The sequence below is a fragment of the Sapajus apella genome, unplaced genomic scaffold, assembly GCF_009761245.1.
Source record: "Sapajus apella isolate SASKATOON/1434 unplaced genomic scaffold, GSC_monkey_1.0 scaffold22, whole genome shotgun sequence".
Lineage (NCBI taxonomy): Eukaryota > Metazoa > Chordata > Mammalia > Primates > Cebidae > Sapajus > Sapajus apella.
The window spans coordinates 7,432,466-7,456,879 of record NW_022436962.1 but is presented as its reverse complement, the minus strand read 5'-3'; the positions used below and the strand labels follow the sequence as shown (position 1 = coordinate 7,456,879).

Genomic DNA, 24,414 nt, shown 5'->3' with positions numbered 1-24,414 from the left:
AATGAAAAACCATCACTCAAAACTATAGTCTTTTGCTTTTTGTGAAAAGTTGACTCAACTTGTTGGGATGACTTTTAGACTAATACAAAAAATCTATGTTCTTTGGTAGCTAACGAAGATATGTATTCCCACAACAATTTTAAAAATTGGCACACATATTAAGAAACCTGGACTTCTGTAAATTCAATTTCTTATCTGCTGCATCTTCATGCTTGAAAATTCTAAATCATTGACTCTAAAGATCACGTTTATTCATTTATTTTTTATCAGCCTCTTGAGCCACAGTAGGCCCAGAGAGACTCTCTAAAATCACTTTTAAACCCTCCCTCCTTTGAAAAAATTAATGGCATTGCCTGAGTTACAACACTAAGGATAAGTATATGTCAGAAAAAAATCCTCACATATAACAATATGAATTCTTACCTAAAGCATATGCAGCTAAAACTGAGCACACCTGTAAATTTGGCAGTATGTCCAGGTGGAAGGTTTCTAAGCCAAATAACTGAAATTGGGGCACTTACATGAAAGGCCAACAGCATTCTGATTGGGGTCTCAAGGTGGATCCTAGGCTGATATGATGATGTACAATGACTCAGCTCACAACATCAAGACTTTCCTACATCAGTTTTATTTAAAACACAAACAAGTATTTCTCTTTCTGTAAGGGCAAATGGTTCAAATAATGCGGAACACGAAACACTGACTAATACAAGTGCTTTAAATACGAACAAAATTATTTTTTTTTTTTAAAAAAAGCAAAAGAATAAAGAATATATACAAAAGGGACCTGGAATCTGTAAGCTGATTCCAAAAATGAAATAAGTAGAAAATCTGTGGTGAAACCTGAACACTCTACTCCTGCTTTGGAGAAGGGCTATCATACAACATTCAGTCAGCTGAAGATGGATTGGCAGAGGTGTGTCTATACATGAATTTCAAGTCTTTTTTGCTGTGCAGAATCATCCAGGTCTTCCCAAGACTGAATGGGCAGTCCTGTGGCTTTCTTCCTTTTCCATATTCCCAACAAAGCTACGTGAAGTTCAACTCTTGATGAGCCGCTTACAACAGCAGTTCCTTAGGAGCCAACATGACAGGTGGGTCAGATTTCCCTATGAGAAACAAAACTGGCCACCTAGAGCAAAATATCAAAACGGACAAGTCCTTCCTTCCTCCTTCTTCTGATTATATACAACATATCTCCTTTCAAGACTATTATTCCCGTCGTGCTTATTCCTTCACAAATCTAAACCTTGAGGTGATATGAAGGAAACCAACATCAAGAAAAGAAAACTCAATTCAGAAATGAAGAAAACTGGCAGGTATACAATACACCCCCAGAACATCTCAATATCCCTGGCACAGTACAATTCAGTGTACTGCTACAGCCCACAGATAAATATTGGCAGCTTGAATAAGCTCATTTTTTCCCTCAGGTGGTCAAAGGCCACCAAATAAATACTGGGCAACAGGAGTTTGTTGGGAGAGTTAGAAATAAAAAATTAACCAAATTTTGTCCCTGTGTTAATTCAATGCCAGTAAGGAGGCAGTACTGAAGAGGGGACAAGGAATACTAAAAAAGAATTCCTCTAATCATGTCACCATCTCATATAATGAATCCAGGGAATCCCAGAAATAGAAAATTAGTTTCAGGGGACCCCTGAGGCACTTTAAAGCCTTTTAAAAAATTACAGTAATAATAAATTAGATATTGCTCTTCAGAGGCTAAGAGAGCAGCAGAAGCATCAAAATCAGGTCCAAAGAGTTATGCCCACATTATAGGCTTCCTGAGCTGCTCAGCCCTCTTTAAAGCTTAGTTGAATCTCTAAATACCTTTAAAAAGACATACAATTTCACACAGACTGAGTGGGTATTTTTGTTTAGTGGTAGCATAAAATTTGGTCCTTAATGGTAGCAGCCGTCTTCATCCATTTCAAACTCAGGTAATATTAAGTACATCAAGACAATACATAAAGAATACAACAAAGGAGAAAAAAGCCAAAACTGACAAACACCTCAAGGAGTCACTAAATTCGCTTGTACCCTTTCACGTGGATCTCCTTCTCAGTCTCTTTTTTGTGGAGAGAAGGGTATGACAGAACTTTTTTCTCAAAAGATGATAAACAATGGCATCAAATGGACAAAATGGTTATAAAGTAACTTTAAAAATCTGACCCCAAGGAATCCAGGACACGTACAGATAATTCAGAGGTATACTTCTGATTTGGGGCAAATTCTAGACTAAAGAAATGATCATCTCAGGTAAATGTTATAATAGAGGAAACTAAGTCCAGTTTTTTGGTGAGTTTTTTTTTTTTTTTTAAGTGTCCTCACTGCCACCTTCAGCTATCAATCATTTCTGAAAGCTCAAGCAGAAGGTCATCTTCATCCTTCCCAGGATCCAGGTCAATCTCGGCTTCCAATTTGCCTCCTGAAATCTCCCATATTAGTTTCTCAAAATCATCCTCCACAGAGAGTGGGGGCTTTCCTGTTGAGGCAGAGCTGAGTCGGCGAGTTTTCATGCTCATTTGGGATGAGGAAGGGCCAGATACCTCCGGGGGCGAGGGATCTGAAGAGGACTGGGTTGGAGGCCGCGCAAGACTGTAAAAAAAAAAAAAAAAGATTAGAAAACTGCCCTTTTTTCAATAGTTGGCTGAATTACCTAGTCTCATGGACACAAAGAGGGAGCAAAAAACTGTTTCTAAGAACATACATAAAGAAAGAATTCTTGCTCTTTTTCTTCAGCAAGGCAGCTGAGTTGGTTGGTGGCGGAAGTCATGAGGCAGATGCAGAAGCAGATCTTTGTGAAGACCCTCACGGGCAAGACTATCACCCTTGAGGTCAAGCCCAGTGACATCGCTGAGAATGTCAAAGCCAAAATTCAAGACAAGGAGGAACCTGACCAGCAGCGTCTGATATGTGCTAGCAAACAACTGGAGGATGGCCGCACTCTCTCAGACTAAAACATCCTGCAACAGTCCACCTTGCACCTGGTGCTGCGCCTGGGAGGTGGCATTATTGAGCCTTCCCTCCACCAGCTTGCCCAGAAATATAACTGTGACAAGATGATCTGCCAAAAGTGCTATGATCACCTGTACCCCGTGCTGTCAACTGCTGCAAGAAGTGTGGCCACACCAACAACCTACTCCCCCAAGAAAGTCAAATAAGCCTCTGCCTTCCTCAAAGGACAGCCTCCTGCCCAGGACCCATGGCCCTGGAGCCTCAATAAAGTGTCCCTTTTGTTAAACATATAAATAGTTATTTTACTGATTTGGGACCAAGCATTTTTTTTTTTTTTTGAGGCAGGGTTTCCCTTTGTTACCCAGGCTGGAGTGCAGTGGTACAATGACGGGTCACTGCAGCCTTGACCTCCTGGGCTCAACTGATCATTCCGCCTCAGCCTCCCAAGTAGCCGGGTCTACAGGTGTGTCACCATGCCAGGCTAACTTTTTGGATTTCTATTAGAGAGAAGATCTCACTATGTTGTCCAGGCTGGTCCTGAACTCCTGAGCTCAAGCGATTCTCCAGCCTCAGTCTCCTAAAGTGTTAGGACTACAGGCATAAGCCACCTTGCCAGGCCAGCACCAAGCATTTTTATAACTCAAAGTAGGTGTTAAATCTTTTAGGGGCTGGGCATGGTAGCTAACACCTGTAATCCCAGCACTTTGGGAGGCTGAGGAAGGCAGATCACTTGAGATCAGGAGTTTGAGACCACCCTGAACAATGTGGCAAAACCCTGTCACTACTAAAAATATAAAAATTAGCCAGGCCTCATGGCAGGCACCTGTAATCCCAGCTACTTGGGAGGCTGAGGCAGGAGAATCACGTGAACCCAGGAGGCAGAGGTTGCAGTGAGCCGAGATTGCGTCACTGCACTCCAGTCTGGGTGACACAGTGAGACCCTGTCTCAAACAAAAAAACAAAAAACATCTTTTAGGTAATATAGACAAATGTAAACAGTAGCGCCAAAGGAGAAAAGCAACCCTGTATTTTCATACTTTTTTGCAATTAATTTTAAGTGCAGCAGATTTATTTAGATGTTGCTAAACTGTTTAAAGTTATTTGTCAGTGTTATTCTCTAGAGAGCCTAAACTGTAACAGGGACCTGGAGTTTGTTTACAAAGAATTAAAAAGTATTACCTGTCTCTAGGATTTTCTGCTTCAGGCACAGTGGCTGATTTGTCCTCAGAGACGAGCGGGACAACAGCCTACAAAAGGAAGAGTCAGGTAATTCAGCGAGAGTCAGCCTTTTTAATTTCAGCATATTCATTTTCTTTTGCTGCCTTCTTAGAATCAAGGCTATCCTTCTTAGATTCAGAATCAATAATCTTAGGCTGAGTGTATAAATAAGCAAAACATCTTGCCACCTAAAACTTGGCTTTCAAAAAATCCTGCCCTGCTACTTTACAAACATCCAACTTTAAGTGTAAAATACAGTAATGACCCAAACTACTAAAATGCTAGGAAATGCCAGGAAGTGATATACACAGGTATAGAGTGCTAGTAGAGAGTTACAGTCTTTCCTGCTTTTCTACCACATAGAATAAAGCACCATGGAAGTGAATATACTTCTTACCACAGCTGCTTTTTTGGCTGGGATTTCCTGTAGGACACTGCTAGAGCTCAGTGGCTTCACAGCGGCAATGACAGCAGGGTGCATCTCCACTGCCTTACGTTTTGGGGCCAATTTGGGGGATGACACAACTTTAACCACAGATGGCTTCACATTCACTTTGGGTTTAGCTACAAGGGCAGAAAACACCTGATTAACAGCTAAACTCTCTTTTACATGGAGAATAATTTAGAATAAAATACCAAAACTCTTTCAGTACTTGAAATACCACAAATAATTTATTAAAAAAGAGACTGAAAATGATCCTAAGGCAATTTGTGGTCACCACGGTGGTCACTATGTAGACATAATCCCTCTTAAATTTGTTACCATTCCTTTATTCCTTTTCTTCAATACCAGCGGAAAGATGCAACACGAAGTTTTACATTAAGCTTTTTAAACAGCAATTTAAAATCCTGAGAAAGGAACTTATCTAGCTTTGCCTTTGTAAAATAATATCAGAAACATTACTATCTACTTGTGGACATAAGGCAAATGAAACTCAAACCAATCGTTGCCAGTAACTTCCTGGCAATGATTGGTTTGAATTTGGTAATTTTGATAAGCTAAAGCAATATAGAGTATAGCAAATACTTGCCTTTACCCCTTTTTTCCAAGGTCTGTGCTGCACATTTCACATTCAATACTGAGTCTCCAATCCCTGAGGTTTCTACCTCTACCTTCTGGGATGACTTTGTGGGAAGCCGCTTGGTCAGGTGCCGTGTGACTCCCGGCATAGCAGTGAGCACTGGTTTCTCTGCCACTTGTGTATTGCAAGAGGCTACATCTCCCCAAAGAGGCGTCAAGACGGATTTTTCCCTCTCCTGCTGTTTCTGTATGTGCTTCTCCCTCACGGTCTCACATCTCTTGACTTGAATTTTAGTAATGTCAACTCCTGTGGTCTCACCTGAAGGCTGTAAATAAATTTAAATGACAGAATTAAAATATGGTACCTCTAATAACCTGTATGATGTAAGTACCAGACTACATCTAAGTTAAGCAGAGTCTGCCATGACTTAGAAACTGAGAGAAAAGCTCTTTATTTGATGCTACACGATACCATTAAAGAGGAAAGATCATAAAAAAACCCAGATTCTACGAACTAGACAACCATGACTCTAAGTCAAATACTAATGATTCCTAAATAATCAAATACTTGCACAAAGATTTACATACAAAGATACTTTATTTATAATTGTGTAAAACTAAATCTAAATGTCCAGAAAAAGACTATATTTATATAATGGAGAATCATATGGAATCATATGGCCAGTAAAAACAAACTTCTTCTTTTTTTTTTTTTTTGAAATGGATTCTCACTCTGACGCCCAGGCTGAAGTACAGTGGCATGATCATGGCTCACTGCAACCTCCGCCTCCTGGGTTCAAGCGATTTTCCTGCCTCAGCCTCCTGAGTAGCTAGGACTACAAGCGCACAGCACCACATCCGGCTAATTCTGTTTCACCATATTGGTCAGGCTGGTCTTGAACTCCTGGCCTCGTGATCCACTGGCCTCAGCCTCCCAAAGTGCTGGGATTACAGGTGTGGGCCACCATGCCCAGTCAAAGCAAACTTCTTGAAGGATTATTAACATGGTAAAGTTAAAGCAGGCTGTAAAGTTCTCAATTATGTTCTAAACATGGGTTTAACGTTAAACAAGTTCACATGCATGCATATATAAACAAAACGGTTGAAGAAGGCCAGGTGCGGTGGCTCACACATGTAATCCCAGCACTTTGGGCAGCCAAGGCAGGTGGATCACTTGAGGCCAGAAGTTGGAGACCACTCTGGACAACATGGCAAAACCCTGTCTCTACTGAAAAAATACAAAAATTAGCCAGGTGTGGTGGTGCATGCCTGTGATCCCAGCTATGTAGGAGGCTGAGGCATAAGAATAGTTTGAAGCGCCGGGCGCGGTGGCTCACGCCTGTAATCCCAGCACTTTGGGAGGCCGAGGCAGGTGGATCACGAAGTCAAGAGATCGAGACCATCCTTGTCAACATGGTGAAACCCCGTCTCTACTAAAAATACAAAAAATTAGCTGGGCATGGTGGCGCGTGCCTGTAATCCCAGCTACTCGGGAGGCTGAGGCAGGAGAATTGCCTGAACCCAGGAGGCGGAGGTTGCGGTGAGCCGAGATCCCGCCATTGCACTCCAGCCTGGGTAACATGAGTGAAACTCCGTCTCAAAAAAAAAAAAAAAAAAAAGAATAGTTTGAAGCTAGGAGGCAAAGGTTGCAGTGAACCGATATTGTGCCACTGTACTCCAGCCTGGGCAACAGAGAAAGACTGAAAAAGCTCAAAGCAATCCATGAAAAGGATAATGATGGTTACATCTGAGTTGTACATTTTTAGGGTTTGTTCATTTTTTAAAAAATAAAATTTCCAACTTTTACATGATGGATAGCATTAGGAAAACTCAGTTTAAAAAATTAATGGCCAATTAGACCGGGCACAGTGGCTCACACCTGTAATCCCAGCACTTTGGGAGGCTGAGGCAGGCAGATCACCTGAGGTCGGGAGTTCGAGACCAACCTGACCAACATGGTGAAACCCCTGTCTCTACTAAAAACACAAAAAAATTAGCCAAGCGTGGTGGTGCGTGCCTGTAATCCCAGCTACTCAGGAGGCTAAGAAAGGAGAATCATTTGAACCCGGGAGGTGGAGGTTGTGGTGAGCTGAGATTGTGCCATTGCACTCCAGCCTGGGCAACAAGAGCAAATCTCTGTCTCAAAAAAAAAAAAAAAAAGCCAATTAAACAAAAAACTTTAAAAGGGCAGTGTATACTGATATACGCAGAACTACAGGAAATTCTCATAAGAAATTATAAGTAGGCTGGGCACAGTGGCTCACACCTGTAATCCCAGCACTTCAGGAGGCCAAGGCGGGCGGATCACAAGGTGAAGAGATTGAGACCATCCTGGCCAACATGGTGAAACGCCATCTCTACTAAAAATACAAAAACTAGCTGGGTGTGGTGGTGTGCGCCTGTAGTCCCAGCTACTTGGGAGGCTGTGGCAGGGGAACCACTGGACCGGGGAGGTGGAGGTTGCAATGAGCCGAGATAGCACCACTGCACTCCAGCCTGGCAACTGAGTGAGACTTTGTCTCAAAAAAAAAAAAAAAAAAAAGAAATTATTATAAGTAAAAAGAAAGACTGTTTACCTAATATATCAGTGAAGTATTTAGAAATTTACTGATTTACTGTAAGGTAAAACTAGCAATTATCTAGCCTTTGTTTGCCATGAACAAAACCATACAATGATCTTAAACAAATTTACCTCTTTAACTTCTGTTCTAATACTGCTCTGAGAATCAGCTTCATTTCCTTCCTGAAATTTCTTCTCTTCTTTTATTCCTGTATTCACATTAAAGACATCATTAGTTTACTTTATTTAAGCTGCAACTTCATGATAGAGATGTTAAACAAAACTTTATTTAATGAAAGTAGTAAGACAGGACAAATAAAATTATAGACAAAGCCCACTTGTGCTAATTAAGTCTCAAAATACACATTAAAATAACAAAGATTTGGCCAGTCGTGGTGGCTCACGCCTGTAATCCCAGCACTTTGGTCTGAGGTCAGGAGCTTAAGTCTAGTTTGGCCAACATGGTGAATGAAATCCCATCTCTGCTAAAAATACAAAAATTTGCTGGGTGTGGTGGTGCATGCCTGTGGTCCCAGCTACTTGGGAGGCTGAGGCAGGAGAATTGCTTGAACCCAGGAGGTGGAGGCTACAGTGAGCCAAGATCACGCCACTGCACTCTAGCCTGGGTTACAAGAGTGAGACTCTATCTCAAAAATAAAATAAAATAGCAGAGGTCTACATAGCGCTGCTGAAAAGCTTCATTTAATTCAGTGTTTTCAATGTTATCTGAGTAAAGAAAAGTTGTCCAAGAACTCCTATGAAGACCCCATGGAACACTCCTCTAGAATATTATTTGGGGACGTGGTACTAGGGACCAAGTTCTCTTGTTACCTGTTTTTTTGGTGATTCGCAGCAGCCGCCTTGCCCCTGGAGTGGCCTCATGTTGAGACGGAGAGCTGGTGCTGCCCTCAGAGCTCTGCTGCACCCTCAGTGCCTTCTCCAGTTTAATTTCCTCCAGCGTCTTGATGTGCACCTCCTGCATAGACTTTGTTTTACCTGCAGGCTCCTCTGATTGTCCTTTGCTGGCAACAATGGGTGGGAAAACTACTGTTTTTTTAATTTCATTATCAGTCTTTAGCTTGATGCAAGTTGCATCCTTTTTGCTTTTTTGTCTCTCTGCTTCCTGCTGCCGATGTTTTTTTTCAGCCAGGACCTCAGAGAAGGTTTTGATACGGACAGTGGAGGAGCTTCTTGTACCTGAAGTAGAATCATCAGTTTTTGAAGGTCCTTCTGTCTTGAGTTTAGTTTGCAATTCTCCACGTTTCTGACTGGCTCTTTCAAGAAGAATTTCTTCTAATGTCTTCACATGGATCTCACCAACTTTATTAACTTTCTCTGTTTTCATAAGAGAAAAACATCTCATTATATTTGAAGTTCATCTCTTACTGACTTATGATCTCTCTAGTCTTGGATCAAGACGGTCCAATAGAGAGCTATCATTCAAGCAGGCAATTAAAAGGATCAAAAGGGTAACATTCATTTCTTCTTTTTTTTTTTGAGACAGAGTCTCACTCTGTCACCCAGGGTGGAGTGCAGTGGTACAATCTCAGCTCACTACAACCTCCGCTTCCCAGGGTTCAAGTGATTCTCTCACCTGAGCCTCCCGAGTAGCTGGGACTACAGGAACCCGCCACCAAACCCAGATAACTGTTTCTACTTCAATTTTAGATTACTGCCAGTTTCAGGCAGTGGTCCTCAAGGAAAACCTTTTGCAGGCAAAAATTGATTTGCAGGCTATTCAGAAACTGAAAGCCATTTACTATAGTTGGATAAATCTGTCATTATAAATCTTAACAGAAATAGCAATAAATTCTTCCATTCACTTATGGCTATAAATGTGATAAACACTGTGCTAGAGATACAATGGGAGGCAAAAATACAATCTCTGTCCACAAGTAGTTTACAGTCTAACAGATAAGCTATCGCAGAGTATAGTAATGATGACTGCTTTGATAAGGAAGCATAATGCTATAAAAGGATACAGCAGAAACCCCTACCCTTGTCTACAAGGAAGTGATATTAAAGATACTTAAAGGATAAAAAGAGGGTAAAACAGGTGACAAAGCAGAAGAAAAATGCAAAAGGCACAGAAATTGGCATGCCACTGAAGAGCTATTTTCAATGATAACACCATTCTGTATCTGTCTAAACTGAAGAGCAAATGTCACACTTCAGATAGAACCAATCTCATGACTGAAGGGTTAAGAAAAATGAGAGAGTGCCATGAAATGAACGATAATTTGGAGATCATACACATATGTATGTAATCACTGAAAAGCAGCTTTTAATGAAATCCCCCACACCCCAAAAAATATCCTTTAAAAAATCTTTCTTTTTTTTGGTAGAGACAAGATCTTGCTATGTGGCCCAGACTGATCTCTCAACTCCTGGCTTGAAGCAATCCTTCTGCTCCAGCCTCCCAAAGCGCTGGAATTATAGGTATGAGCCACCATACCCAGTCTGATATCTTAAACAATATACCATGTTCTGTCTCACTTTCTGAACTCCAGTACGCTATCCCTCTCCTTGGAATATTCCCTGCTGATCTCTTTTCTCTTGCTACCTGGCATTTTTTTTTTCTTTTTCTGAGACAGAGTCTTGCTCTGTCGCCCAGGCTGGAGTATACAGTGGTCGTCCTGACTCACTGCAACCTCCACCTCTCAGGTTCAAGTGATTCTCTGCTTCAGCCTCCTGAGTAGCTGTGCCTAAGGTGCCCACCACCGCAACTGGCTAATTTTTGCATTTTTCGTAGAGACAGAGTTTTGCCATGTTGGCCAGGCTGGTCTCAAACTCCTGGCTTCAAGAGATTTGCCTGCCTTGGCCTCCCAAAGTCCTGGGATTACAGGAGTGAGCCACCACCCCGGGCCTGGCTAGTTTCAGCTGAGTTCAGCTTAGAACCTGATTTAGTTTTTTGGATCACAGCCCTGAATATATCATTACTTTTTTGGATCACAGCCCTCAATATGCAGTACTGTAATTGCCTGTATCTTCAACCACACTAAAAACTTCATGAGACCAATGACTATATTGAGTTACCTGCGATATTACAAAGAAAGTACTCACTTATGGAATATTTCTTCAAGCTCTTTAATAAAAATTGCAAATACTTGCTGGGTGCAGTGGCTTACGCCTGTAATCCCAGCACTTTGGGAGGCTGAGGCATTGCCTGAGGGTGGGAGTTTGAGACCATCCTGGCCAATATGGTGAAACCCCATCTCTACTAAAAATATAAAAATTAGCCGGGCATGGTGGCGGGCACCTGTAATCCCAGCTACTCGGGAAGCTGAGGCAGGAAAATCGCTTGAACCCGGGAGGTGGAGGTTGCAGTGAGCCAAGATCGCACCATTGTAGCCCGGGCAAAAGAGCAAAATTTCACCTCCAGATGTATGAAAAAAAAAAAAAAAAAAAGCAAATTCTTTCAATCCAAGGTGGCAAACATCCAAAATTACCACTTCAAGAAAGTACAACATGAATAGTGACATGGAGGCCCTGTTTCCCTCCCCTATCAAAATCTCATTGAAATGGTAAAATATTAAAAATAAAATCCACACCAGCAATTAGAAATAAGGATGTCACTGGCAGAGCATACACCTTGAAGACAGAAATCAGATGTCTGAATTTACAGAAAAATGGAAAAAGAACAGTTAAAACCTTAGGTGTGAGATCTGTTCCTCCCAATACGGTCAGAGGAAAATGCCAAACTTGGGTTAAGTAGTATCAAAAGCAACACTGGGGGGCCCAGGCAGGCTAATCACCTGAGATCAGGAGTTTGAGACCAGCCTGGCCAACATGGTGAAACCCCATCTCTACTAAAAATACAAAAATTAGCTGGGCATGATTGCAAACACCTGTAATCCCAGTTACTCGGGAGGCTGAGACAGGAGAATTGCTTTAACCCAGGAGACAGAGGTTGCAGAGAGCTGCTGAGATCACGCCACTGAGGCTCAGTCTCCAAAAAAAAAACAAAACAAAACAAAACAAAAAAAAAAAACAAGAAATCCAAGAGCAGCCTAAAGTCAGGCTGATAATAAAGGAAAAAAAAATCAGAGAACAAAGAAAGTTCTTGAAAAATAAAAATACAAGTGCCAAAATACATTCATGTGAAGGACTGAATAATAAAAGTCATCATCAGCCATCTAAAAAGGCATAGGCAAATCAGCCACAAACTGTATATGGCCTATAAGCCAAATTGGGCCATCACCTAATTTTGTAATTGAAATTTTGCTGGAACACAGCCACAGTCATTCATTTACTTATTACATACATATGCATATAGCTGCTTTCACGATACAATAGCAGAGTTGAGTAGCTGCCATACTATGGACTGCAAAGTTATTTACTATCTGACTCTTTACAGAAAACATCTACAATTCCTTATCTAAAAAAATAAAGTTGAACAAAGCTAACAGAAGGTTAGGCAAAAACAAAGAAACAGAAAGTATAAAGAGACACATGCAGGCATATATCCCAAAGTTCTGACATCTGTCTAGTACAAATTTCACAAGGATAAAACAAAAAGAAATGTGGAGAGGTTATACTCAAAAGAAATGAATGTTTCCTAGAGCTAAAAAAGACAAATTGCTAGATTCAAAGGGCCAACTGAATCAGTATTTATGTATTTATGATAAATATTGATTTAGCAGAATGAACACAAGTGATTCATGTTTAGATCAGTAACAGTGAACCGGCAGCGTACTAGAGAGATAAAAGCCTAGAAATCTCTGAATAATTCAGGTTGTATACAACAGAGTAAGAATGTCCAACACCAGACTCACTTTTTATGATGCTAATGTAACTTTAAAAATCCAAACCCGATAAGGATGGGGGATTAAAAAGTAACTAAGAAGGCTAACATAATTCATAAATATAGATGTAAAAATTTTAAATTTTTAAAAGCCTCAAATTTAATCCAGCAAGGTATTAAAAAAAAAAAGATGGAAAGTTGAATACATGGATGTTCATTTTATTATTCCTTAAATTCTACATACATATACTTATTTTAAAAATTAAAAAATTTTAACACAGGAAGAATATAAAGAAAACTCAAAAACCCAGATAACGCCAATTATACTTACATTCTGGGGTATTTTTGTGGATTTTTAAAAGCATATGTTTATATCTTTACAAAATTAGAATAATTTAATCTCATATATATATGGATGTTTTCCCTAAGAATAAGTTTCTATAATAAGAAAATAAACTTAAAAAAAAAAAAAAAAGAGCCGGGCGCGGTGGCTCAAGCCTGTAATCCCAGCACTTTGGGAGGCTGAGGCGGGTGGATCACGAGGTCAAGAGATCGAGACCATCCTGGTCAACATGGCGAAACCCCGTCTCTACTAAAATTACAAAAAAATCAGCTGGGCATGGTGGTGTGTGCCTGTAATCCCAGCGACTCAGGAGGCTGAGGCAGGAGAATTGCCTGAACCCAGGAGGCGGAGGTTGCGGTGAGCCGAGATCGCGCCATTGCACTCCAGCCTGGGTAACATGAGTGAAACTCCGTCTCAAAAAAAAAAAAAAAAAAAAAAAAACTCTTGAACACATGGACACAGGGAGGGGAGCATCAACACACTGAGGTCTGTGGTGAGGGACTAGGGGAGGACTGTGGGGATAGGGAGGTGGGGAGATACGCCAGATACAGGTGATAGAGATGGAGGCAGCAAACCACATTGCCATGTATGTACCTATGCAACAATCCTGCATGTTCTTCGCATGTACCCCAGAACCTAAAGTGCAATAAAATATATATACTTAAAAAAAAAGACTCTTATGCTGCCCTAAATCAGGAGATCAAAAGTGGTATGTACTCTTTTGTTATCTTTCTTCACTTGATACAACGCAATTTGATTTTTCCTATCATTGTTGTTCAGCATTTGACTTTTCATGACAGCAATTATTTTAGCATATAACTACCACAATTTTATCTAAACCCTTTCTGTTTATATTTAGGTTATTTCTAATTTCCTACTATTTGGCCGGGCACAGTGGCTCATGCCTGTAATTCCAAAACTTTGGGAGGCCAAGGCAGGCGGATCACTTGAGGTCAGGAGTTTGAGATCAATATGGTGAAACCCCTATCTCTATTAAAAATACAAAAATTAGCCAGGCGTGGTGGCACATGCCTGTAATCCCAGTTAGTTGGGAGGCTGAGGCAAGAGGATCGCTTGAACCCAGGAGGCGGAAGTTGAAGTGGGCTGAGACCACGCCACTGCACTCCAGCCAGGGCAACATGAGCAAAACTCCCTCTCAAAAATAAATAAGTAATAAATAAATAAGTAATAATTTCCTACCATTAATGCTATGATGAACAATCATTTTACCATCTCTTAACACAAAAAAGGAATTGATCTCAGGTGAGTTTGAAATGAATTGATCAATTAGTTAAAAAACAAACAGAGGGCCGGGCGCGGTGGCTCAAGCCTGTAATCCCAGTACTTAGGGAGGCCGAGGCGGGTGGATCACGAGGTCAAGAGATCGAAACTATCCTGGTCAACATGGTGAAACCCCGTCTCTACTAAAAATACAAAAAATTAGCTGGGCATGGTGGCGCGTGCCTGTAATCCCAGCTACTCAGGAGGCTGAGGCAGGAGAATTGCCTGAACCCAGGAGGCGGAGGTTGCGGTGAGCCGAGATCACGCCATTGCACTCCAGCCTGGGTAACAAGAGTGAAACTCCGTCTCAAAAAAAAAAAAAAAAACAAAAACAAACAGAACTACAAGAACAAAAAACAAAAGCTCTTAACAAGCAACAGGTAAATCTGAGAAAAAGCAGACTCTTACAGCAAAGAAAAAAATAATCAGGATCCGGTCTTAGGATTTCCTTACCTGTTGCTTCCTCATTATTTGGACCAGCTGACATGCCTAATCGCTCCTTCAGAGACTTGGAAACTTGAGCTGTGAAAAGAAAGATTTTCAAAAATCAAAAGTTGAACGGAAACTTTTTACAGGTTAAATACAGGTTTGCTGGGCATGGTAGCTCACACCTGTAATCCCAGAACTTTGGGAGGCAGAGGCAGACCGATCACTTTGAGGTCAGGAGTTTGAGACCAGTCTGGCCAACATGGTGAAACCCCATCTCTACTAAAATACAAAAATTAGCCGGGTGTGGTGGCATGTGACTGTAATCCCAGCTACTAGGGAGGCTGAGGCAGGAGAATTGCTTGAACCTGGGGGGCAGAGGTTGCAGTGAGCCAAGATCAGACCACTGCACTCTAGCCTGGGCCACAGAGCGAGACTGTCTTTCAAAAAAAAAAAAAAGTTAAATTTTTCTTCTCCACAGAACAGACTTATGTCAATCACAGATTCCCTAAAGTACCCTGGAAAGCTTAAAACATGCCAGGGGTTGTGGCTCACGCCTGTAACCCAGCACTTTAAGAGGCCAAGATGGGTGGATCATCTGAGGTCAGGAGTTCAAGACCACCCTGACCAACATGGTGAAACCCCATCTCTACTAAAAATACAAAAATTAGCCTGGTATGGTGGTGCATGCCTGTAATCCCAGCAACTCTGAAGGCTGAGATAGGAGAAACACTTGAACCCGAGAGGCAGAGGTTGCAGGAGCCAAGATCACTCTACTCCACTTCAGTCTGGGCAACAGAGTGAGACTGCCTCAAAAAACAAAAATACCTGGGGCTGGGCGCGGTGGCTCATGCCTGTAATCCCAGCACTCTGGGAGGCCGAGGCGGGCGGATGACCTGAGGTCAGGAATTTGAGACCAGCCTGGCCAACATGGTGAAACCCTGTCTCTATATCTCTTTAAAAAACACAAAAAACAAAAATACCAAAAGAAACAAAGAAAAACTTAGTTTATATCTGAAAAGCAGAAACTACTGAATTAAAGGAAATAATTTTGTTATTGAGAGCCTTCTAAAACCTTATTGCCATCAAAAGATTTTTTCCTCCAAATAAATTAAAAATATGGTCCTTAGTTATGAAAATCTTCAATATGATACACAAGGAGGAAAGGAATGTAGCAAAGAAAAAGTAACTTTTCCTCTAAGAATGCAAGAAAACCTCCAAACAGGAACATCTACTCATCAAAGCCAACTGGGCTATGGGAAAAATGAAAAGAAGTTTCTTCTTTCGAAGAATGTTAAAACCAAATAAAAGGAGAAGGGAAAAAAGCACTTATTCTTTAATAATTTAACGCCAATGTTTGCAAGTCATACAAGAAGAAACAAAATAAATCCAACCTTGACTTCTTTCTCTCTTTCAACTATAAAGAATTCTAATTCCCTGAGGGGCGCAACGATACATTCCTGTAGTCCTAGCTACTTGGGAGACTGAAGGAGGAGGATGGCTTGAGTCAGAAATTTGAATCCAGCCTAGGCATCCTTGCCCTTAAAAAGCGAAATCTTGTCTTAAAAAAAAAAAAAAAACCCAACTCCCAGATATCTCTTGATTTAGTCCACATATCTCCAAATCAACTTCCGAAATACCAAATCTATGCCACTACCTCCTCTTAATCTATTTTAACAGCCTCCTCACTCATCTCCGGGCTAGCATCCTTGCCCCCTTCTAATCTTTCTCCATATTGCAGGCAAGGTAATGGTTCTAAAATGCACATTTGAGCCTCTGATCCTTGTTTATAACCTATCTTTTTTTTTTTTTTTGAGACGGTGTCTCATTCTGCTGCCAGGCTGGAGTGCAGTGGCGCAATTTCAAGTCAATCTTCAGTCTCATTCTGTTGCCCAGGCTGGAGTGCAGTGGCGAAATCTCAGCTCACTGCAACCTCTGCCACCCGAGTTCAAGCAATTATCCTGCCTCAGTCTCCCGAGTAGCTGGAATTATAAGCAACTGCCACCGCACCCGGCTAATTTTTGTAGTTTTTAGTAGAGACGGGCTTTCACCATCTTGGCCAGGCTGGTCTTGAACTCCTGACCTTGTGATCCACCCACCTCAGCCTCCCACAGTGCTGGGATTACAGGTGTGAGCCACCGTGCACAGACTGTTTATAACTTTTCAATGGGTTGCTGCTATCTCAGAATAAGCCCAAATCTTCATGGCTTAAAGACTCTATATTACGATCTAGTTACCACGCTTTTCAGCCCATTTCTACATTTTAGCCATATGCAGTTCCTTGAGCATACCACTCTTACTTAGCTCTGTGCCTTTGCAGGAGTTATTCTCTCTGCCTAAGACACAGTCCCTTGCTTTCCAACTTCACCTGTCTAATTTCTAACTCATGTCTTAGTCTAAACTTCAACATAACCTCTTCTGTGCCAGGCACGGTGGCTCACGCCTGTAATCCCAGCACTTTGGGAGGCTGAAGTGGGCGGATCATGAGGTCAGAAGATTGAACCCATCCTGGCCAACATGGTGAAACCCTGTCTTTTTTTTTTTTTTTTTTAAAGACGGGGTTTCACCATGTTGGTCAGGCTGGTCTTGAAACTCCTGACCTCATGTGATCTGCCCGCCTTGGCCTCCAAAGTGCTTGGATTACAGGCGTGAGCCACCACGCCCGGATGAAACCCTGTCTTTAAAAAAAAAAAAAAAAAAATTAAAAAAAAAATAAATTCTTCTGTGAACCCTCCCCTAACAGATGGTTAACAATAGGTGCCTCTCCTACATGCTCCCATAACACTGTGTACTTTTCTCTGTTACAAAACTTATCGCATTTATAAGTATTCCTATTTGCCATTAAACTATAAGCTACTGAGGAGTGTGATGATGTTTTTTTCAATGGTGTCTACCCAGAATCTAGCAGAGTAAGGATTAGATGTTTGTTGAGCGAATAATACAGCAGATACAAGATAACCTATTTACCTGAACAAAAGAAGGACAAACCATAGCTGTTAGCATTAGAAGAAACAAGTGCCACAAAGTATATGAGAACACAGGTTACCTTTCTTTGGTGTTTTGTCAGTGTTAGTTTCTGGAGCTTCAACTTTCTTCCCAAGCCTCTGTGCCAGGCTACGCTTTAATGGAGGATCACTGTCACCACCTGTAAAGAGGGAGAACTTAGTTTAAGATTTCAAGTCAATCTTCAGCAAGGTCAAGAAATACAAACAAAATCAGACAACACAGCACAATTCTGTTAAGTGTTCTGCATACATATGGCGTGTTTGTCAGCTTCCTTACAGCTCAATGTTAGAGACATAAAAATAGGGCCAGGCGCGGTGGCTCACGCCTGCAATCCCAGAACTTTGGGAGGCTGAGGTGGGTGGATCACAAGGTCAAGAGATCGAGACCATCCTGGCCAAGATGGTGAAATCCCGTCTCTACTAAAAATACAAAAAAATTAGCCGGTCGTGGTGGCACGTGCCTGTGGTCCCAGCTACTACGGAGGCTGAGGCAGAAGAATCACTTGAACCCAGGAGGTTGCAGTGAGCCGAGATTGAGCCACTGCACTCCAGCCTGGTGACAGAGCAAGACTCCGTCTCAAAAAAACGAAAAAAAAATAAGAGAGACATAAAAATATCCTAGAAAAGGCCGGGCGCAGTGGCTCACGCCTATAATCCCAGCACTTTGGGAGGCCGAGGCGGGTGGATCACGAGGTCAAGAGATCGAGACCATCCTGGTCAACATGGTGAAACCCCGTCTCTACTAAAAATACAAAAAATTAGCTGGGCATGGTGGCGCGTGCCTGTAATCCCAGCTACTCAGGAGGCTGAGGCAGGAGAATTGCCTGAACCCAGGAGGCGGAGGTTGCGGTGAGCCGAGATCGCGCCGAGCCGAGATCGCGCCATTGCACTCCAGCCTGCGTAACAAGAGCGAAACTCTGTCTCAAAAAAAAAAAAAAAATATCCTAGAAAGAAGAAGGAAGGCAAGGTGCAGTGGCTCAGGCCTGTAATCCAGCACTTTGGGAGGTCAAGGCTGGAGGATCACTTAAGGCCAGGAGTTTGAGACCAGACTGGGCAACACAGGAAGACCCTATCTCTAAAAAATGAAAAAAAAAAAAAAAAAAAATACCCAAGCATGATGGCACATATTTGTGGTCCCAGCTACTTAGGAGGCTAAAGCAGGAAGGTCACTTGAGCCCAGGAGGTAGAAGGGCTACAGTGAGCTATGATCCTAATACTATACTCCAGCCTGAGTGATATAGCAAGACCCCATTCTCAAGGAAAAAAAAAAAAAAAAAAAAAAAAAAGGGGAAAGGAAAAAAAAAAAAAAAAAAAAATTAGAATGCACAAACATTTATCAAATAAAAAAACTGATTAAACCTACAAATTAAAGATCATAAACCCTGGTTGAGATTAAAGTTCAGCATTAGAAATGTGAAAAATCTTCATATACAAAAGAATCTTTTTTTTTGAGACAATATCTCGCTCCGTCACCCAGGCTGGAGTACAGTGGCACAATCTCGGCTCACTGCAACTTTCACCTCCCCGGCTCAAGTGATCCTCCCACCTTAGCCTCCCAAGCACCTGGACTATAAGCACACACCATGCCTGGTTATTTTTTGTATTTATTTTTAGTAGAGACAAGGTTTTGCCATGTTGCCCAAGCTGTTTCTTGAACTCCTGAGCTCAGATGATCCACCCACTTCAGCCTCTAAAGGGACAGGATTACAGGCATGAGCCTCTATGCCAGGCCCCCCAAAATATCTTAACTGGTCAGCTGCTGAATTAAGTAAATGCATCTGGGATAAGGAGGACAGGTTAAGAATTATAAAATTTTAAGATTTTTAGTATGAAGACTCAGGGTGACATCTTCAATTCTAGAAAAGAAATCTAAGGTTCTGAAAGATTCTGTATCTTACCCAAGTCATGAGCTAGTTAAGTTAGTGATACAGCCAAGACCTAAATCAAGTTTCCTAATTCTAGGTTTTTCTTTTTCTTTTTTTTTTGAGACAGTCTCGCTCTGGCGCCCCAGCTGGAGTGCAGTGGCCTGATCTCGGCTTACTGCAACCTCTGCCTCCCGGGTTCAAGCGATTCTCCTGCCTCAGCTTCCAGAGTAGGTGGGACTACAGGCAGGCGCCACCACACCCAGCTGATTTTTGTATTTTTAGTAGAGACAGGGTTTCACCATGTTGGCCAGGCTGGTCTCCAACTCCTGACCTCAAGTGAATAGCCCGACTCGGCCTCCCAAAGTGCTGGGATTACAGGCATGAGCCACCATGCCCAGCCTTCTAGCTTTATTACACTGTTCAATACAAGTTGTTTAAAAGTTTTTAAAAACTACTTTTTGGATTACTTGTCTGAAGTTACATTCTTGCAAGGTCTCATTAAAAACTTCAAAAGACCCTACACAAAGTATGATTGTCTCTCTCCCCTCACTTATAATTTAAATATAAAACAATCACAAAGTTTATATGTATGCTGATGTTAAAACAGCTCAATTTTATATTTTAAAAACTTCAAATTATTTTTAGAGACAGGGTCTTGCTATGTTGCGCAGACTGGACCTTAAACTCCCAGACTCAAGTGGTCCTCTAACCTCAGCCGCCCGAGTAGCTGGGACTACAGGCATACACCACCATACCTTGCTTATTATTTTTTTTTTCTACCTAAAATTTCTAGATCAGCTTTATTCAAACCGAAAGTCTTGTTATTTTGGAAACCTAGTTTGGTTTGTACTCTAAACACACGCTGAGATAATAAAACACTGCTCTTAGCTCTTCGCACCATCTTGGATCCTGCAGAGGCCTGCTGGAAACAGGACTTCTTAAAGGAAGAAGTGTATCTGGAAGGCTGTGGTCCAAGGCCATTTTTGCTGGCTGTAAGTGGGGTCTCCGGGAAAAAAGAGAGCACGCAGCTTTTCTTAAAATTGAAAGTTTTTATGCCCCAGATGAAACTGAATTCTATTTGGGCAAGAGATGTGCTCATGTACAAAAAGCAAAGAACAACACAGTGACCCCTGGTGGCAAACCAAACAAAACCAGAGTAATCTGAGGAACGCTAACTCAGGTCCATGGAAACAGTGGTGCAGTTTGTGCCAAATTCCAAAGCAATCTTCCGGCTAACACTACTGGACACAGAATCTGAGCGACACTGTACCCCTCAAGCATTTAAACTAATGAAAAGTCAGTAAAAGTGGATCTGTGCTCTTGTAAAATAAATAAATGAAAAAAATACTGCTCTTAAAATCTAGAATTCATATGTTTCTTGATTTACAGCCAGAAGAGATTTCTAAAAACTGCCTCATTTCTGTCTCTTCTACGCTCTTTTTGTAAATGCCTGTGTAATGTGTAATACATTCATTTGACTCTAACCTTGGGCAAGTTATTTGACCCTTCCTGAGTTTGAGCTCAGTGTAGAAAATATTTACTGATATCAAGTGCCAAGCATGGTACACGGTTTGCTCATGATTGCCAAGGATTAAATGAGAATTTACATAATGCTCTTTGATACACAGCAAAGCCACAACAAATATTAATTTCATTCATGGGTGTTATTTCATCATTGAAAGTTTTTGATTCAATAATATATTCCCATTTTTTCACTGTCTGAAAACTTAAATGTTACTAAGTTCAGAACAGTCCTGAAGATAGGGCAGTGAGAACTGCATTAAAGGAAACACAAAATAGAGATAAGATTTCCTGTTCAGCACATGTAAAACAGTATGAAGAAAACTCTGACGTCAGAAAAAATGTTCAAAATAATTTTTTGGAGGCTAGGCGCAGTGGCTCACACCTATAACCTCAGCATTTTGTGAGGCCGAAGCGGGTGGATCACCTGAGGGCAGGAATTCAAGACCAGCCTGGCCAACCTGGTGGCAATCCCATCTCTACTAAAAATACAAAAATTAGCCAGGAGTGGTACCTGTATTCCCACCTACTCGGGAGGCTGAGGCAGGAGAACTACTTGAACCCAGGAGGTGGAGGCTGCAGTGAGCCGAGATCACACCACTGCACTCCAGTATGTGCGAAAGAGTGAGACTCCATTTCAAAAAATAGTAATTTTTTAAAGTCAGACACATTAGGGTAGGTATATAATAATTTACTAATATGGTAAAGTACTTCCCTAAAAATAAAATAGTAGCCAAGCATGGTGGCTCATGCCTGTAATCACAGTACTTTGGGAGGTCAAGGACAGCAGATCACATAAGCCCAGGAGTTGGAGACCAGCCTGGGCAACGTGGTGAAACCCCACTGCTATAAAAAAATGTAAGAATTAACCAAGTGTGGTGGTGCATGCCTATGGTCCCAGCTACTTGGGAGGCTGGGGCAGGAGGATCACTTGAGCCCAGGAGGTGGAGGCTGCAGTGGGCTGAGATTGCACCACTGCACTCCAGCCTGGGGAACAAAAAACAAGACTCTGTCTCAAAATAAATACACAAAACAGCACCAATAGACTCAAGGACTCAAATTTTATATACCTATATTTTCTTCTTTCTTCTTAGGGATTCCTATATTCTAAGAGACACACATTATATTAACGATTTTTTCCCCTCTAAAAAACGCACATTTAAGTTTGTCCAGAGAAATAGAGGTGTTCTTTGCCATTTTCAAAATCTAGTTCCTTCTAAAATGTTAGTCATGGTCATAATCCAATTCAACTGTTAACACTGTAAATCTCTGTAACTTCAATGAAAGGTATAATGTACACACGAAAACATGAGGAAATTTCTAAGTGCTTTCAGCTAATACAGGGGCACTGATAATAATGATGAGATCTGTATAAAGACGGTTTGGAGAAGCTATCATGTTAATGCACAAACAACCAGAAAAGAAGAGATATGCATAAAACTTTTCTTACCTGCTGAAAATTTTCGTTTCCCCAGTCTCTCAGTAAGACTCAATCTAACCAAGGGTTCTTCTCCTGCAATGGCAAAAGCAAAATTTCTCGATCCTTAATCAATTTTTCTGTATTCAGTAACCACTTATGTGTACAAAGTATGTTCTGATATTAGCATGAACCCACCCAGAAAGTCTCTTGAAAATCAGGTCTTAGTCTTAAGGCCATCACATAAAAAAAGAGAAAAACCCCAAAATCTATTAATAATAAACAGCCAAATATACAGCCCAAATAGAAGCAACAGCATAGTACTACTACTACTACTACTAATAATAATAATAATTATTATTATTATTATTTTGAGACGGAGTTTCGCTCTTGTTGCCCAGCCTGGAGCGCAATGGCGCGATCTTGGCTCACTGCAACCTCCACCTCCCAGGTTCAAGTGATTCTCCTGCCTCAGCCTCCTGAGTAGCTGGATTACAGGCATGCATCACCACGCCCAGCTAATTTTGTATTTTTAGTAGAGATGGGGTTTCCTCATATTGGTCAGGCTTATCTGAAACTGCCGACCTCAGGTGATCTGCCTGCCCTGGCCTCTGCCTCCCAAAGTGCTGGGATTACAGGCGTGAGCCACCATGCCAGCCTAATTATTATTAATATTATTATTATTTTTTGAGACAGAGTCTCACTCTGTCACCCAGGCTGGAGCAGAGTGGCTCCATCTGAGCTCACTGCAACCTCTACCTCCTGGGTTCAAGCAATTCTCCTGTCTGAGCCTCCCAAGTAGCTGGGATTACAGGTGCACAGTACCACACCTGGCTAATTTTTTTTTTTCTGAATTGTACAAAGTACGATTATCTTTTGACACATGATCTAAGACAGTCATGTACCACATTACAATGTTTCAGTCAATATATAGCCTACAAACAGTGGTCCTATGAGATAAGAGCTGAAAATTAATGATTATTTTAATGTTATTATTTCTAATATTGAAAAGTCAACATTTTTCTCCTATATATTTTACTCATAAGCATAGCAAAATGTTACAGGTCTCACTGTCACCACTGCAATATGCATACTGTGCTGGAAGCATAACCTGTCTCAGTTTAGCCACATTAACTATTTTTGGATACCATGATCAACAATGCCCATTCTCATCTGGAATGAGGCTTTTTTTTTTTTTTGAGATGGAGTCTTACACTGTCACCCAGGCTGGAGCACCTCGGCTCCCTGCAACCTCTGCCTCCTGGGTTCAAACAATTCTGCTGCCTCAGCCTCCTGAGTAGCTGGGATTACAGATGCACACCACCACACCTGGCTAATTTTTCTATTTTTGGTAGAGATGGGGCTTCGCCATATTGGCCAGGCTGGTCTTGAACTCCTGGCCTCAAGCGATCCACCCGCCTTGGCCTCCCAAAGTGCTGGGATTATACATATGAGCCATTGCACCCAGCCTAGCATAGTACTAATTATTAATAGCAGTCAAGTAGAAGACAGATTGTATTCTTTTTTTTTTTTTTTTTTGAGACAGAGTTTCGCTCTTGTTACCCAGGCTGGAGTGCAATGGCACGATCTCGGCTCACCGCAACCTCCGCCTCCCGGGTTCAGGCAATTCTCCTGCCTCAGCCTCCTGAGTAGCTGGGATTACAGGCACGCGTCACCATGCCCAGCTAATTTTTTGTAGTTTTAGTAGAGACGGGGTTTCACCATGTTGACCAGGATGGTCTCGATCTCTTGACCTCGTGATCCACCCGCCTCGGCCTCCCACAGTGCTGGGATTACAGGCTTGAGCCACTGCGCCCGGCGACAGATTGTATTCTTAACCAATTGGTTATAAAACTGAAACAATAATTTGCTTATGCACTTTCATGTGTTAAATGAAATCATACTCTATGCCAATGCTAACTCTCCAATATAACTTTCTTTAAAGGTCACCTCAGGAAGAAGTGAGCTCTCTTTCTTCTAACTTCGTTGTTTGAATTGCACATTTAAATGTATCTGTATCTATAATTCCTTATTAGGCTTAAAATTATCAAGTGA

At 41.5% G+C, this 24,414-nt stretch overlaps 1 protein-coding gene, 1 non-coding gene and 2 pseudogenes across 17 annotated transcripts in view; 2 read left to right on the top strand and 2 right to left on the bottom strand.

Annotated features, from left to right (window-relative positions):
• Positions 1 to 609: 609 nt before the first annotated feature.
• The window catches only part of ZC3H11A (zinc finger CCCH-type containing 11A), a 57,897-nt gene continuing 34,092 nt past the window's right edge, over positions 610 to 24,414 (bottom strand). For 10 of the 16 annotated variants that reach the window (XM_032288830.1, XM_032288834.1, XM_032288839.1 and 7 more), the window contains 9 exons: positions 22,393 to 22,455; positions 17,598 to 17,696; positions 14,579 to 14,647; positions 8,589 to 9,092; positions 7,890 to 7,966; positions 5,208 to 5,523; positions 4,574 to 4,740; positions 4,138 to 4,205; positions 610 to 2,598 (listed from right to left, as the gene is read on the bottom strand). In XM_032288830.1, the coding sequence (XP_032144721.1) occupies positions 2,340 to 2,598; positions 4,138 to 4,205; positions 4,574 to 4,740; positions 5,208 to 5,523; positions 7,890 to 7,966; positions 8,589 to 9,092; positions 14,579 to 14,647; positions 17,598 to 17,696; positions 22,393 to 22,455 (1,622 nt within the window). In that variant the 3' untranslated portion in view covers positions 610 to 2,339. The remainder of the gene's footprint in view (positions 2,599 to 4,137; positions 4,206 to 4,573; positions 4,741 to 5,207; positions 5,524 to 7,889; positions 7,967 to 8,588; positions 9,093 to 14,578; positions 14,648 to 17,597; positions 17,697 to 22,392; positions 22,456 to 24,414) is intronic. The other 6 variants (XM_032288827.1, XM_032288831.1, XM_032288837.1 and 3 more) reach the window with 2 other exon arrangements.
• LOC116558747 lies at positions 2,735 to 3,330 on the top strand (annotated as a pseudogene).
• On the top strand, positions 19,279 to 20,766 carry LOC116558625 (annotated as a pseudogene).
• Positions 23,413 to 23,545, bottom strand: LOC116559147. The gene has a single exon (XR_004272340.1). It is a non-coding gene; the product is annotated as a small nucleolar RNA SNORA1 (small nucleolar RNA).